This window comes from Cygnus atratus, chromosome Z (genome assembly GCF_013377495.2).
Source record: "Cygnus atratus isolate AKBS03 ecotype Queensland, Australia chromosome Z, CAtr_DNAZoo_HiC_assembly, whole genome shotgun sequence".
Lineage (NCBI taxonomy): Eukaryota > Metazoa > Chordata > Aves > Anseriformes > Anatidae > Cygnus > Cygnus atratus.
The window spans coordinates 34932972-34948569 of NC_066396.1; the positions used below are offsets into that span (position 1 = coordinate 34932972).

The 15598-nt window shown below is 37.4% G+C and overlaps 1 protein-coding gene across 18 annotated transcripts in view; it reads right to left on the reverse strand.

The window, feature by feature from the left end:
- BNC2 (basonuclin 2) overlaps positions 1-15598 on the reverse strand; it is a 354372-nt gene that overhangs the window by 11921 nt on the left and 326853 nt on the right. The window contains exon 8 of one of the 18 annotated variants that reach the window (XM_035558598.2): positions 3310-3353. The exons of the other annotated variants lie outside the window; for them this stretch is intronic. Coding sequence (XP_035414491.1) covers positions 3347-3353 — 7 coding nt within the window. The 3' untranslated portion in view covers positions 3310-3346. The remainder of the gene's footprint in view (positions 1-3309; positions 3354-15598) is intronic. 18 annotated transcript variants of the gene reach the window in all.

Genomic DNA, 15598 nt, shown 5'->3' on the forward strand with positions numbered 1-15598 from the left:
TGGCAGTAGTGTACATATATACACAAACATAAAATATTTGACCCCATAAAATTCTTTGAATGACTCTGGACTTCTTAGACTACTTATTTGTGCACCAGCTAACAAATTAAGAGATTTGATCCTGGCAATAGAAATGTTACAAAAAAGAACTGGTGAATGCATTCTTCAAGACAGAATTATGAGGTCAAAAGAGCTGAACCAAAGGTAGATCTCACTCAGATCCGGTTTACAGATCTATCCCATGCTAGGCAACAAGGAGTAGTGAAGAGGGTTAGTTCTGATAATTTGAAATAATATGTGTGCCAAAGATGATTCAAACATCTCTTCAGCTCCGTAATACATGTCTTGCACCCTTAAAAACAAGGAGAATGTTTTTCCAGGCTGTTTTGAAATGCAGCTTGTTGTGGCAAGGAAGCTTTAGCAAGTTCTTGGTTATTTTAGGAAGCCCAGAATGCCTGATTTTTCATATAATTAACATTCTTCTTCTAAGTTATTATTAATGATTTAGACATACTCTGGACAAAAGTACGTGGAAAGTCATCACAGGAGGGAATTCAGCCTTCTAAATACAGTGATCTTAAGAATGCATCAATACTGCTGAAAAGATGCTAACGATATTGATGAAATCTGTGGTTGTGGCCAACTCACAAGGGAATCTCACTTCCCAGTTCACCACTGTCTTTCCAGATGGCTGTTTCAGTAGCAGCACAATGCAGAGTGCTACAGTGACTACACCAGCTCTCTGACTGTGGTCATGATCCCACTGGTGGTAGTATTTTCTTTCTCTTCTGAGTTCATGCAAGTATTCTTCCATAAGTAGAATTCACTGTTGGTTCCTCCCCACATAGCACTAGTAAGCTTCTCTTGTGAGAGTTGCACTGTGCATCAACAGAAGAAAGGGGACTGTAACTTTGGGAAATATGGTCAATTAAATATCCATGCCACTTAAACAGCTCATAAATCCAGCCTGGGTTCTCTTCAGCACTTTCTTTCCTTACTTGTCAATGAATATGATTTTGTTAATTTCCTATCCATATGTTGGAAAGAAAAATGTAATAGCTTGTTTATTTTAGTTTATTATTCTTCAGTCCATCCTTTTATCTCTTTTAGAAGTGAGTGAGGAGAAATTTATCATAGAGTAAAAATTGTACTGGCATAGAAATTGGCATGATTTCTATGCATGACTGGAGGCCAACTTTGTATGCACTCATGGCTGCAGTCCTATCTGCAACAGGACAAAACTCGTGGCTAATGAGCACAGCAGAGTTGGGAAATTTGGATACGGAGTTTTCTGTTTGTTTAAAATCAGGTATCATGCAGATCACAAAATGAGCTGCATGAAAAATTGGCTTGAATGTTTTGCTTACAGTTTGGTGTGGTGCAGGTTGTTGAAAATGAAATATAAAGCTTTTTTTTTTTTTTTTTAAGAAAGAGAAATATATTATTATGCTTAAATATTAAGTGGATGAGAGAAAAAGAAAATGAGAATGATTCAGCAGCATAATTGCTAGGGAAGTCAGTTAGGGACTACAGAAACCCATTTTCCCATTCCTAATGCAGTCACACAGAAAGGCCAAGCCAACCGACATTTCAGCTAAATGTCTTAGCGATTGGCTCCTTGTTCCTCCTTGGCTGAGCATAAGTGACAAAGTTCCCTCATGAAAATCTCACTCAGATATCAAAGTCCACTGTACTGTTCAACAGAATTCTGGAATGAATGATTTCAGCATTTTCTGTTGTGTCCCTTACAGCCTTTCTTCTTATCTTTCTAAATACAAGAATTATCCCAATCTCCTACACTTCAGATGTTTTAAAAATGTGTTTTCAAGCTAACAAATGTTTTGACCAAGTAATGTTACTATCACCCAACCCTATCATCCTAATACCATAAAGAAATCATGGACATGAACTTATAGCAAAGGGAACATCTGTCGTTGGGCAGCTTTGCTTTAAATTGCAATAACTGATCCCAGCACTAAGTAATACAATAAAATTATAGATGGAGATATAATGCATTAAAATTAAACAATAAATATTCCTATTCTTTTCAGGTAGTAGTTTGTATCTTTTTAAGAAGAAAGAATATTTGTTTATGGAAGCTGAAACCACACAATTTTCAGCAGATTTAAGATTCTACTACAAAATGCAATGCCAGGATACATGTCCAATGTCCAATTATGTAGAGATTGGCAAACTTCTTATTAAAGCTGAATATGGAGGTAACTGCCCAGGTTGTACAGGTTCCATACAAACTATCCTCCTGCCATAATAAAACTAAGTGCTGTCAGACATGTTTAAAATATCATAAACAACAAAACTGTCATTATTCCTCCTAGGAGACTTTTTCCACACCTAAGTTTAGCTCAATAGAATTTTTCCCAGTATTCAGCCCACATTTTTGCCTATAATGAAATGTAAACCAAAGTTCTCTTTGTTTCTCTTCACCTCAAAGGCTCAAAATTAAGATTTACGATTTCATTTAAAATTTTTGTAAAATTTTAATCCTTCACATGGCAAAGTATTGTGGTCTTACCTCAATTTCATGTTCCTTTACTGCTTATCTAAGCCTGAAACTCACAAAAAGGCTCAGAATATATGAACATAACAGAAAGCACATGCAGAATTTTATGCTTTCTCAGAATCTCTTCAGACTGAAAGTGCTGAGTTTCATGCAGCTAAAATCAAAGAACTAGAAAGTAAGACTCTGGCTAAATATAACAGTGTGCATATTTATGAGGAAAGATATGGCCTTAATTCTGGCATTTCTTCAAGAATGAAGCAGCAATCATTTTCCCCATTTACTCAAAAAAATCAACAATGAAACAGTTCTTGGAATTTAATTACTCATGGAAACTGTTAAAGAAATCATTTTCTCAGTTACTGTCCTAATTTTGCCCCTTTCAGAGTAGTCTTTGATACAGCTTTTCTTTCTTTCTTTCTTTCTTTCTTTCTTTCTTTCTTTCTTTCTTTCTTTCTTGGTTTTTAATCTAAAAAATGAGAAAATACATAAATCTAAGCAAAGATAAAAAAAAGGTTGAAACCATGATCTGACCTAAATTATGGAATTCACATTTATCTGAATAGGGCCAAGGTTTTCACCTGTCCATTAGCACTTCCATGTACCTGATCTTGTTTAATTTGCCTCTAAGTGCAAGAGAGAAAGTAAAGATAGGGGCTAGACTTTAGAACAATGAGCAAAGACAAAATGCTATGCCACCCATTGAAACCATGGCATTTTTACATGAGTAGTTTGGGTAATAACATCAGTCCTAGAGGCTTTAAATTGCATAGAATCTGAAAAATATTAACCTTTCATAGGAAGAAAATCCAAAAGGTAAAATACAGTTCAGCACCTATTAAAAAAAGTAAAAAAAAAAATTGCTTATTAAATGCAGGAAATAAAGGACAAGCAAGTTCTTGCAAATTAAAGATGTGGAGCCCAGTCATTTCAATCCTTTTCAATATGAAACAAATCACTCACACTGGTCACGAAGACAGCTCCCTCTACACTCAAATTATTCACTTGAAGATAAGCTCCCATCAAACTCTTTAGGGGTTTAACTAATTTACTGCACAGATACGGCACGTCTGTTGTAATAACAGGTAGGATGTATTGGGGTCGACCATTTATCAGAATTAGACTTCTTTTTTCAATTCGCAGTGAATTATGCTGCCTACACTGCTCCTCTTTCTCTGAGCTTCCCATCCCCTTACGGCCCCTAATGTGGCAGGCAAACAAAATTGACAGTCTCATCTTGTCAACAAGGGGTGATTCTCCTGAGAAGCCATTTAACTTTGCAGAGGAAGCAATGTATTAATGTGCCTGTCCCAGGAATGTTAATCATCTTCAAGCTCCCTCTAACTTTGACATGAACGAAATCACCAAATTTGTTTACTAAATGAATCGTAATATGCTAATAAGAGAGCATGACATATATGGTAAAGCCAAACAGATGGTTTGTTTACTCCACTTTGCAACTTTATAAATGTTGTAACTCTGAAGATGTTAGTGAGAATTATTGGTTTGTTGGCAGTGGCAAACATGCCTTTTGCATACTTAATCCAGAGTTAGAGTCAGAAAACAATTTGTCATCGCCGTGGAATGCGTAAAAATTATTAACATCGAGATGGCATTTGGGGAGGCAGGATAGCCTACTATATAAGCAGATATTCAGGTTAAACGTAGAACTGATAGCTGATGGCAATGTTTTCTACCATATCATTTTAAAGGTAAAATCTGTCAGGTTCAGGAATCTTGAAAGGCCCAATAATTCAGTACATACCTGTTGAGGTGTTTAGTGAGACGGTCCTTACGGTGTGAACAGAATTACACTTTCCCAACAGCTGTGTGTGCTCAGAAGCATCGAGGTCATGTCGCACTCTTAATATATTACTATTGTTGTCCATTAAACATCAAAAGATATTACAAACAAAAAGCACAACTACTGGTGTTCTTGCCAAAGTTACAAAGAAACGATCAAAATTGTGTTGCAACACTTCAACCTCTCAATTTACTAGCTGCCTGAAAGCAAAACAGACTAATTACAAAATAGCTAGCACTCTTGTATAATATCCGGACTGGCTGACAAAGTTTAGAATAAAAAGATTTATCTGATGGAATATTTCCTAAGTGAACTGACTAAATGTAGCAATGTTACATGCAGGAGAAGGTCATCACACGTGGCACATGGTCTTTCAATGGAAATTACAGGTGCTCAGCAACTCTGACAATCAGTCCAACTGCTATAAGCTGTTTCTACAATCTATGCATGCTCTGTGTTGAAGTTTATCCCTATGCATGCAAATCGTAGAAGGTCCTGCATAGCAGACATGCATTAGATGCTCATCTCCTGTGTGGTGAGGTGTTTTGCTGGTCCTTTACACAGAGTGTATTTAACCTAAGAAGTACTGAGGCAATATTCAGTTACAATTGCACGAACTAATATTTCTTTTAGAACTTAAACCACCCAAATACAACATGATCTAAATTTTATAATCAGAAGTGTATAGCTTTCATTTTATTTTACTCTAATAAGAGCCATGCAAAATGTGATAATTTCACAAGTTTTTTCTGCAATCAGTCCCTTCAGTTCAGCATCCCACTCATGAATTTTACTGAGTTTCAAGTTTCGGTAAGTGCAAAAATCTAAAGACAAAATTTAGTCAGAAGAGCTAGCTTCCTCTAACTCTGCTCTGAAAACAACTATTTTCTCCCAAATACTGGTGCATAACAAAGCATTATTGCATGGTTTGCTTAGAAAATTCATAAACTCTTTAGTAGTTTTATCATAAGTCCAAGTTCATAACAAACCCTAAGATTTAGGGATAGATTTGTCTGATTTCAGGTTCCAAGACAAATATGCAAACCATTTCTTTTGGTGACAATGCAAGGGCAATTCTAATTCCCACTGCTTTGTTTGTCTAAAAATGCTGGTTTTATATATATAATACCAGAGGAACTATAAAACCAAATTTGATGTGGCACTTCAACAGGGTTGCTCTATTAGTAATTTTACATTACTAAATAAGTATCCCTTTCAGGTCAACTGATAGCTGATTATCCTATAACCTCCCCTCACTGACACCCCAACTTCTCAGTAATTTCAATCCTCCGAGATTCTTCCATACATACTGTTGTCAGCAGTTATTAAATTCTCAACTTTTTACCCATCCACAGGAGACTGTGCAAAGATATCTAAGGGAAGTATGAGTTCAGCTTGCTGTCCAAGGATTATTTTGGAAGAAACATTAGCGGCCGTCCCAGCCTGGCGCTTATATCTCATTTGAAACATCTACTCATTCCTGACCAACAAAGAAAATTTCAATAAAGTACTTTTACTGGTTTAACAGCAGTGAGCTCTTGGGATTGTCAAAGTGCTCAGTCTTTTCCAAGGAGAGAAGGAATCAGCAGCTCAAATATAATTAACCTTCCATTCTCAATGCAAACTGCCACGCACAGGAGCTCTGCAGTCTATTAGTGAAGTTATAACGGCCAACAGGCAGAGGCAAAATTGGTCAAAAAGTTGGCTGCTGCTGTCATATTTTTAGAATTATGATTAATGACACTAATAATGTGGATGATTACTGATATGTGTATCTCCTGCAGTTTATCATATTGCACTGGCTGCCTACGTCCACAATAAACATGATGCTATCATTTACCTCTTTATTGAAGGCAATCCTTCTCTTGAAGGAGCACATTCTAATTACTTTGTAATGTTTTATGTCTTAAACATTTTGCAGCTCTGGACCTTGCCAACTGCTTCATGTCTACCATTGATTAATTACAGAATGTTTAATCAAAATTTAGAACCTAATGCAGTCATTTATGAGTATGCTGCAGTGCCAAGGTAGTTAGGCTGCCGTCCCAAGCTTGGAGAGTGCTGGGTTCAAAATTAAATCCCTGAAATGCGGAAGATGCCAAAGATTTTACCTTGGGTGATCTGAGTTTAAAATCTCACTTCTGTTGATGAATGACAGGCACCCACCCAAAATGAGAGGTCTGTCTTGTGCATGTGTGTGTGCTTGTGTATTCCTATTACATTTTTCTTCTTCTTTAAATGTCTTCATTTTTCCTTTCATGCCATTGTTGCTGCAGTTGCTTCTCAGCTCCTTTACAAGCTCTCCCTGCTGCTAGAGCTCTTGCAAACACCAGTCAAGACAGTATAGTTTTGAAGTGGTTAAACAAGTGAAAAATAATTTGCAGGGACAAATACATAAGTTTTTTTTTAATGTGGATTTTTATGGTACTGTCATACAACCATTCACCGTTGAAGTTAAGTGTTTTTTTAATACCATTACTGAACTGCTGAAATGGATGCTAATATAGCTTGGAGTGCTAATGTCAAATCCTGGTAATAAAAAAGACAGACTGCTGAATGAAATAATTTCAAGTAAAAAATAGAACAAAAGCGCTCTCACTCTTGCTCTCCACTTTTATTGAATTGGGACTGACTGAGCCAATTGCTTTAGAAGTCTGTAAAACACAATTACTAGTGAGCTGACTGACCCAGCAGTGCCCCTTCTGTGACAGAACAGACTAAAAAGGCTGCAGAATTAGTGCTGCTCCCCTATCTGGCTATCAGACCTGAGAGACTTCCAAGGCAGGATCTGTTATCTTTCCTGCCAGGACCTGCCTCTGTCCCTCATCAAATCTTGATTCTGGGTCTTACATAATGTATCATCTGCATGCATCTCTGCCTTGAAACAAGGGCTCATTTACCTTTTCTGAGTGGCAATCTAAGTTCTCTTTCTATACGTTGCATTTTTAGATCTTTATCTACCAACATAGCTATATATAGGTCTCTCTTTCAGTACACACATACACAGACACACATGCATACATATATATGCTTGAGCTAATGCTTGAGCTATTTTTATTTCCACATTTTTTGTTGTAAACACAGAAGTACGATGTAACATTTATGGGCAGCAAAATTAAATATCTCCCATTTGCATTTTCCGTTGTAAGTGGCTAAAGTGTAATTGCTTTTTTATTTTGGCAAACAAAGGGGGAGGGGCCAAGAAAGGAAGAGAAAGGAAAAATGTACTGAACCACAAATGGGCAACATTTTTCCCTAGTTAATAAAATAAGCAATAAAGTTTGTAAAATACTAGAGTCAAAATCAGTAACACTGGAAAAAGAAAACAAACAAACAAACAAACAAAAACATAATTTACAGCTCATGTGTAAGACTCATACAATTTGGCATGGACATACAGTTTAGTTATTTTCTTTTTCCTTTCTCTTCCAAACAAACAAACAAACAAAAAAGCAAAAGAAAAGTGACAGAAAAAAAAAATCTTCTTATAACAATCTCATCTTTCTTTCTGTTCCTCTGCTTCCCCCCATACAAAATGAAGCACTTTCAATTTTATACACAAGGCCAACAGAGTCCTGCAATCCTTTCCTTTTTATGACAGTGTACATTTTTGGCAAATCTCTTTCATTTCTCTTCCAGGTCCATTTATATGAAGCTTGCAGGTGCCTTATGGCAAATTTTTTAAATTATTTCTTAGACAGATCTTTTAAAATAATGCTTATTAGAGCTAGCTTAAATGTGAAATGAGAGGAAAGGAAAGGAAAGGAAAGGAAAGGAAAGGAAAGGAAAGGAAAGGAAAGGAAAGGAAAGGAAAGGAAAGGAAAGGAAAGGAAAGGAAAGGAAAGGAAAGGAAAGGAAAGGAAAGGAAAGGAAAGAAAAAGAAAAAAGAAAAAAGAAAAAAGAAAAGAAAAGGAGAAGAGAAGAGAAGGGAAGGGAAGGGAAGGGAAGGGAAGGGAAGGGAAGGGAAGGGAAGGGAAGGGAAGGGAAGGGAAGGGAAGGGAAGGGAAGGGAAGGGAAGGGAAGGGAAGGGAAGGGAAGGGAAGGGAAGGGAAGGGAAGGGAAGGGAAGGGAAGGGAAGGGAAGGGAAGGGAAGGGAAGGGAAGGGAAGGGAAGGGAAGGGAAGGGAAGGGAAGGGAATTGGAAGGAAGAGCAGGGAAGGGCAGGGCAGGGCAGGGCAGGGCAGGGCAGGGCAGGGCAGGGCAGGGCAGGGCAGGGCAGGGCAGGGAAGGGAAGGGAAGGGAAGGGAAGGGAAGGAAAGATTCCTTAGCACAAGGCAAGGTGCTCATTTAGATGTTGCTGGAAATTAGAAGGCACTGCTAAAAGCCTTAGATTTTGTTAGAAGTGGTGGGGTACAAACTTCTGTCAGGAAGTATTCACTGTTCACCATTAAAACAGCATGTGAGAATCTATAAGTGGTAGCGCACATGAGATATCCCTGTGTGTTACCTTGGGACCTAGTAGACTGTCAGAGGTATCTCTAGTGGCATTGGGAACCTTTCATGTGTACCTGCTGGCATGCAAGTGAGCAGTTTCCACTGCAGTACCTGCGGTGTAGTATCACTACTACTGGCACACAGTGTGTGGCACAGCTGGCCGTCTCTCCCGAAGAGAAGCACAGGACAGAAAAGCCATGCACAGAAAGTTTGCAGTGCTTGCACAGTACACAGTCTTCTCCTGATGCAGTCGAATATTTAACTCATTGGTAACTCTGCACCTCTTCCTTCAGGATCACCCTGAGATAAGTACATAGCAGTCTGGTTATATCTTTCCCCGTAACATTTTCTAACTGCACAGTATAATGCTGTAATGACAGGCTCTACTATTATCCCCTCTCATATTTTCTAAGCACTGGCAGCTTGTATAACTATGAAAAGGTCTCCCAGATTGAGGGAGGTCTTTTTTTGTTGTTGGTTTTTATTTGATTTCCAGGTCCCATAAATTGCCAAACATTTTTAAGCAACATCTTTTCGTTAAAACGTACCCCAATGCAGAACACTCCCTCCTCATACATCTTCAGACATCAGAGACTACAGCAAAAGGGTCCCTGTAATTCTTAGCCAAACAACCTGAGATCCAACCAACCTTAAACTGTCAAAATGCAATGGGATAGGAACCTGAATGGGCTTTGTTTTAGCATATTGGTCATCAGTTGCATAATGCAACTTTAAAAAATATCCATTGACCTCATGAATCCTAAGAATGATTGCATCTTTGGGCTGAGGCCAACTGTGCACAGTGTCTACTTCTGTCCAGATATACTGACAAGACCAAAACCCTATCCTCCAAAATATGTTGTAGTTATCTTGAGTCATCTACAAGTGTTAGTATTTTTTCCCTTCTGGGTCAGAAGGGAAGGTCAGGGTCAGGACTTTTTTTTCTAGGTCATAGGATGTGCTTCATAAATTTTCTTATTTTTCAGCTAAAAGTTTAAATTCAGATATAACAAGAGTCACTAAATTCATGTTCTAATGAATGAAATGGCTCAAATGTAGAGGTGGGAGCATCATCGCTATTAAGGGGATGGCATTAACGAAATGGCCTCATCCAGAAGTAATCTTTGGTTAGACTGATGTAATGTTTGCCTCTTCTGGTGACAGTTTCTTTTGTCAGACAGATAAGCACAGCTAATGAATGTATCATGTATGTATATATGATGGTTGTCTTTTAGGGACATGTATATCTTTACCTCCAACCTGGACAAGGATGAAGCCTCACGGCTGCGAATTTCCAAGCCCACTGTCCCTACAGCTTTTCTCTCCCACCCTTGCAAATTTTGAGAAGATAATCAATAATCCCCGAAAGGAAGAAACAATGACAATGCCTTGAATGAGACCTCTTTGTTTTAGAGGATATGTTCCAGAAACAGGTATATCTCATCAGGCACTGGTATTCCCACAAACATAAATTCACATCTTCTTACTGTAATTGTATTTCCAGGCAAACTTCCACTACCAACTTAACCTTAAGCACTGCAGGATTCAAATTTTTTTCTTTGCCACACATTAAACAGCCCTTCCGTCCTACCCCAACAAACTTCTCTCTCCTTGCTGTTCCTGCAGTTCCTATATTTCCGAGCCTCTCCAAATGACTTGTTGGAGAAGTGATAGCACCTATCCACTGCCACGTTCTACTGCTTTCGATCCTCTCCGTCTTGACCACAGGTCAGCATGAAGATCACGACCCTGCAGATGCAGACCATTCCTTACCAGAAGATTTAGCAACTCCTTTCACCCCCCAAGAGACACACACCTTGCCTCTTGTTTTTCTCCACTCTAAAAGGGCACCCGTTACTATGTCCTTACTAAGCTATACCAGAAATGGAAAATGTCTACAAAGATTAACTATTTTGCAAGACTCCCAGCTGAGCAATTTCACAAGGTTTCTTCCCCAGATGTCTCTGCTTTTCCATTCTGGCAGTTCCTGCCTAACCACCACAGCCTCCAACTCAAACCCAAAACAAATGGACATGTGTAGCTGCAGAAAACACCTCTGTCCATGCCAAAGCTGATTCGCTAATTCTGCAACATTTACTCATATAAGTAGCCTCTTCAGGGCTTGGTTATTTATTAATTTATTTAAAAAAAAAAAAAGGAATAAGTTATTTCTATGCATTCAAGTTTCAATTCATCTTCTCTTGTTCACATTGGTGAGCATGCAGTGTTGTAGGTAGTCCCTCTGTGTTCACCATGATTACTCATGAAAGAGGCTAACATCTGTGTTAATGGTGGCACAAAACGTTTCTTTATGATCCAGGTTCTCTTGGGTTAAAAAAGAGTTAAAGGGTTAAGTAAACATTAGTGATGGCACAAATGTTAGCGACTCTCCAATAGCAGACCTAATGGTTCATACAATTGTATTGGATATGCGGCTAGTCTCTTCATGAACTGCATCACATCTAGAAACAGCAGTACCTGTGTAAATAAGTTTGTATTTTAAAAATGTAGAAAAAAGCCCTTTTGTCTCTTGACAAATGGTTCATCAAACACCTAATGTCTTAAAACCCTATTTCATTGTTCTTATTGGAGGAAATTAAAGCTGTATGTGACAGCTAACTATATTAGGGGAAATATAGTAATAGTTATCATGGACTGGTGTGAAATAACTTATTTCTTGGAGCTATCTCTTCTTAGAATTGAAAGCGTTCATAGAAAATAATTCCCTAAAATGTTATCTGTACAAGATTCCAAGCATAGTAGGATGATAAAAAAATGGGTGCTGTTTTGTCAAGAAGGTGATAACAGGAGGTAGGTAGCACGTTTCTCACATCTTCACCTCCCTTGATAATGTATGCACTGGCTCATCACAGGTAACTGATGTTAATTTATTCAAGCACACCTGTACAGGGCTGGAAGTCAGGTAACCAGACAAAAAGTATGTCTCTTTCTTCAATACAACTACCCAGAGGCCTATATCCACACAAATTTAGTTCTGGAGACATCAGCAGGTTTTAATAAACCACCTACAGATGTCATGCTCCATTCAAATCAAAGAGTTTACATGTTTAAATCTGGACTGATTTAACTAGCAATGAAGTGGCATGATCACACTTGGCACCAATAGTTGCCTCATATTTATTTATAAGTCACCCTAAGCAGATATTATTTTGTTTTAAAATTTATTCATGGGGCTCAACCACCTTTCTCATCTTGTGGAACATACACACCCACACTCACTTCGTGAGAAAAAAATTAAAGACAAATCTGAACAATTAATATTCCTACTTTAGTAGAAAAAAAGGAAAGTGAAAAGTTGTTGTTTTGCTCCTCCAAGCAGGTACACTGAACATTAATTTATCTCATGTACATTGAGAGAAAGAAAAACGAGGTAACATATTGTTACTAATGTGTTGTAGCCTAAGAAACACAGATTCAGTGTTTCTGAACTAATTTAGTGCCAGTACTGAGGTGAAATGTGCATTTACCGTGCAATAAGGCTGACAGAGGAGATGTCTGTATTTCTCTTAAAGATCTAACAGTAGCTCCTCAACAAGAATTACCCATGGAAGAAGATCCACCAGGCATCCTGTTCCATGAGTGGTTTTGACCACAAATTTCTTGGCTGTAAAAGGCAAGAGCCAGAAACCAAGCTAAAAGCTCTAAACTTCATCTTCTAGATCTTCACCTCTGTGTGTGTGCTCTCCAGCATAGACGCAGTTGAAACTTTGGCATTACTGTCCCCTTTGGACAGGAAGTAACTATTCCCTCTTCCTGTCTCCATGTCTAATCTGCAGCTCAGAATCATTTCCTGAGCATCTGTAGCTCAGTGCTGCCTTCAAGGAGCAACCACACCTATTTCTTTGTAAGGCAAAGTCAGTATTTGCTGGAGCAGGACTCACAGATGAGGCTGGGAAGCAGATCCCAGGGGAATCCAGCAGCCAGAGCCACAGGCCTTTTCTCCTCAGTCGTAGGACAGGCCTCTTCTGAGTCTGGAAATAATTATCTTTCCAAAGACAATTCTTTCCATTCAAGTGCAAAGTTCTCACAGGAATTTATCTTCCTCCCTTCTTTGTCTTTTCCTACTAAAAACTTCCTTGGAAACGATGTCTTTCTGTTCTAAAAGCAGGCATGACATTGCTCCTAATCACTGACATCACTTTTAATATGGGTTCCTTTACTATTTACTTTGCATTGCCTTCCTGCAACAAGATATAGCCTGTACATCTTGCCTCTAGAAGAAACGACATTTGAAGCAGATATAGAAACAGCAGTGGATGAACAGCTAATTCAGGGAGTGGCAGGTGAAGAAAGGAATAAAAAATGTTTTTGACAAGCATAGAGTTTCAAGGAAAAGAGAGACAGTTGTAATACTCTATTTGGGAAAAAGATCAAAGACCTAGGTATGGATAAGATTGATTTGATGAGTGCTGTTACTTGCAGTTGAGAAAGTGGTGAAAAAAAAAAGCTATTAAAAAAAATCTAGGCTCAGTGTATTTTGGATATTCATTAATATAGGCTGAAGTTTAGAAAGGAAAATAGAAGTACTGGGACATTGACAGTAAACGGAAGAACTCTGCTTTGCTTTCCTCTGCCCTGTATTGAAAAAACGTGAGGTAGGACTCCTGAGTCTTCTGGTTATCTTGACCCTAATTTACAAGGAATAGCAGTGCTTACTCAAAGATCTTAGAAGATATTCCAACCTTTCCAGCAGAAGAATATTTGTACAGGACTTGACCTACGCACAGCTGATCTAGGAACAGTGAAGCTGAATTTAGTCAAAACTTAACACACACTGCTGCAGGATATGCTCCACAATGAAGGGTTGCAGCTGTGATACGTGGATAAAAAAACTCTCCATCACTCAAAGCAGTGTTGTGTTTGCTCCTGGAATGATCTGCTCTCTCTGGTAACTATGTGTATCAAAACCCCACCCTTGCAAAGCCTGTTTTGCAGCAGCTACCGCCACTGTCAACAATTCGGTTTCTTGTATGTACAAGATAGGGGGACTATAGTCAACCATTTGATCAACTAGAATTGCACTGGAAAAGGTCTGAAGCCATATCAGATGGCTTTACATGAAACAGAAAAGATCAACCAATGTTATTTATCCGCACATAAGCTTGTGTTTTCTTTTTAGAACATTTCTCTAACTAGTTATAACATGATTTTTAATATTATTAATACAATTACCTATAATATTATTAATAATAAATACAGCTAGAACTCCCATTTCATTAATAAGATCGTACTGAAAAAATCATTTAATTTTAATTTTTGAAGCAAAAAAATTCTAAGCTTCTTTAGGTACTTAAAAGTCAGTCGATCATTTCAGTCATAATACAAGCAAATCACACAGACTTTTGATAATGTATCCAAAAGAAAGAAACTGCAATACATGAAAAATTTTGTCCAGTAACACTCACTGTGTGCTTTAGGTAGCTATTTTTTATTTCTTCTACAGCAATTAATAGCAAAATGTTTCTGAGCTTTTAAGTGAAATTGCTTTAAGTGACCAGACGTTCTCAGTTTGCAATGCCATTTTACCCAATTATTTTGAGGGGCTGTCCAAAATCTGAAGAGCTAGACTTTGTAAACTTATGTAATGCCTCTCTCTAAACTAAATGCATTTATTTTCTTATATTTATATACCAAATTGTATGGAAAAACCTTTTGGGTTATTAAGCAGTTTACAAAAAGAATATATTAAGTTAAATTCTGCTTCCTAAATGTATTGTATGAATTTCTTTTTTTTTTTTTAATAGAAAAAAATAGAAAATAATGTTTAAAATGTTTACTTAAATCTTTTGTCAACTTTGTTTTATATGCTCTACCTATGCTTTCATTTCTGTACAGTCCTACACATTGCATTTCTGGACAAGACTGGATAGCAGGAGGAAGTTTCAAAGATACTTCTCTCAAATGTCTGAAAGTATTAACAAGAACCATGAGAGTATTACTTGGCTCTTGCAAGGCATTTCCAGAAAAATTTGCTAACCAGAGGTTCTAATGAACCTGGGAAAACATCAAACCTGAATGGGCAAACAAACTGTACCATTCCTTCAAATTTTCTGAAGTGCATGACCACTGTTAAATCTTTGCAATTAATGGACATATCATGCTTATGAATTTCTGTTGTCCCAAGTGTAACAAATAACTGAAACATATTCTGAATGTTGCTGGTGAAATGATATAAAAAGATGATTTTGTGACTTATACAACTCAAAATGATATGTAAATAATAATTTTATCTTAAATATGCAGCCTGCTTTTTCAGTTCCTGAATCATAGATTTTTATTTTATGGCTTACTTTCAATAAGCTTAATAGAAGTATCCTACATAGTTCTCGAAATATTTTCAAAATGTGTCCTATTTTGAATGTTCATGTCTCAGAAATATTTTATGTACATCATCACAGTCATCTCTTTGTTAGGACATACAAATCTTTAATATACTACCTTTATTATTAGCATAATCTATCAATGGTTTTCTTCTGAAATTTAACATTGCACAATGTTCCAAATTCTAAATCTAGTCACTTCGTAATTCATGCACTGAATCCAAAGCTGTTTTGCCTAGTATAAGATTAACATTTCACTAATTTACTTGAGGAAACAGTCCAACCAAGCCAAATTTTGGACTAACAGAACCTGTGCAGTTTCAGGAATTGAACATATCTAAACTCAGAACGAAGTATGCCATTGACTCATCCTCTTCCTTTGTCAAACTCAAGTCTCATAAAAGTTACCAAGACACCCAAAGAATGAAGTCTTAATTCACTTTTCCCTGCTTGATGCCCAGTGGTTTCTTCCTACTGTAAAGCAAACTTTCTAGATCATCCT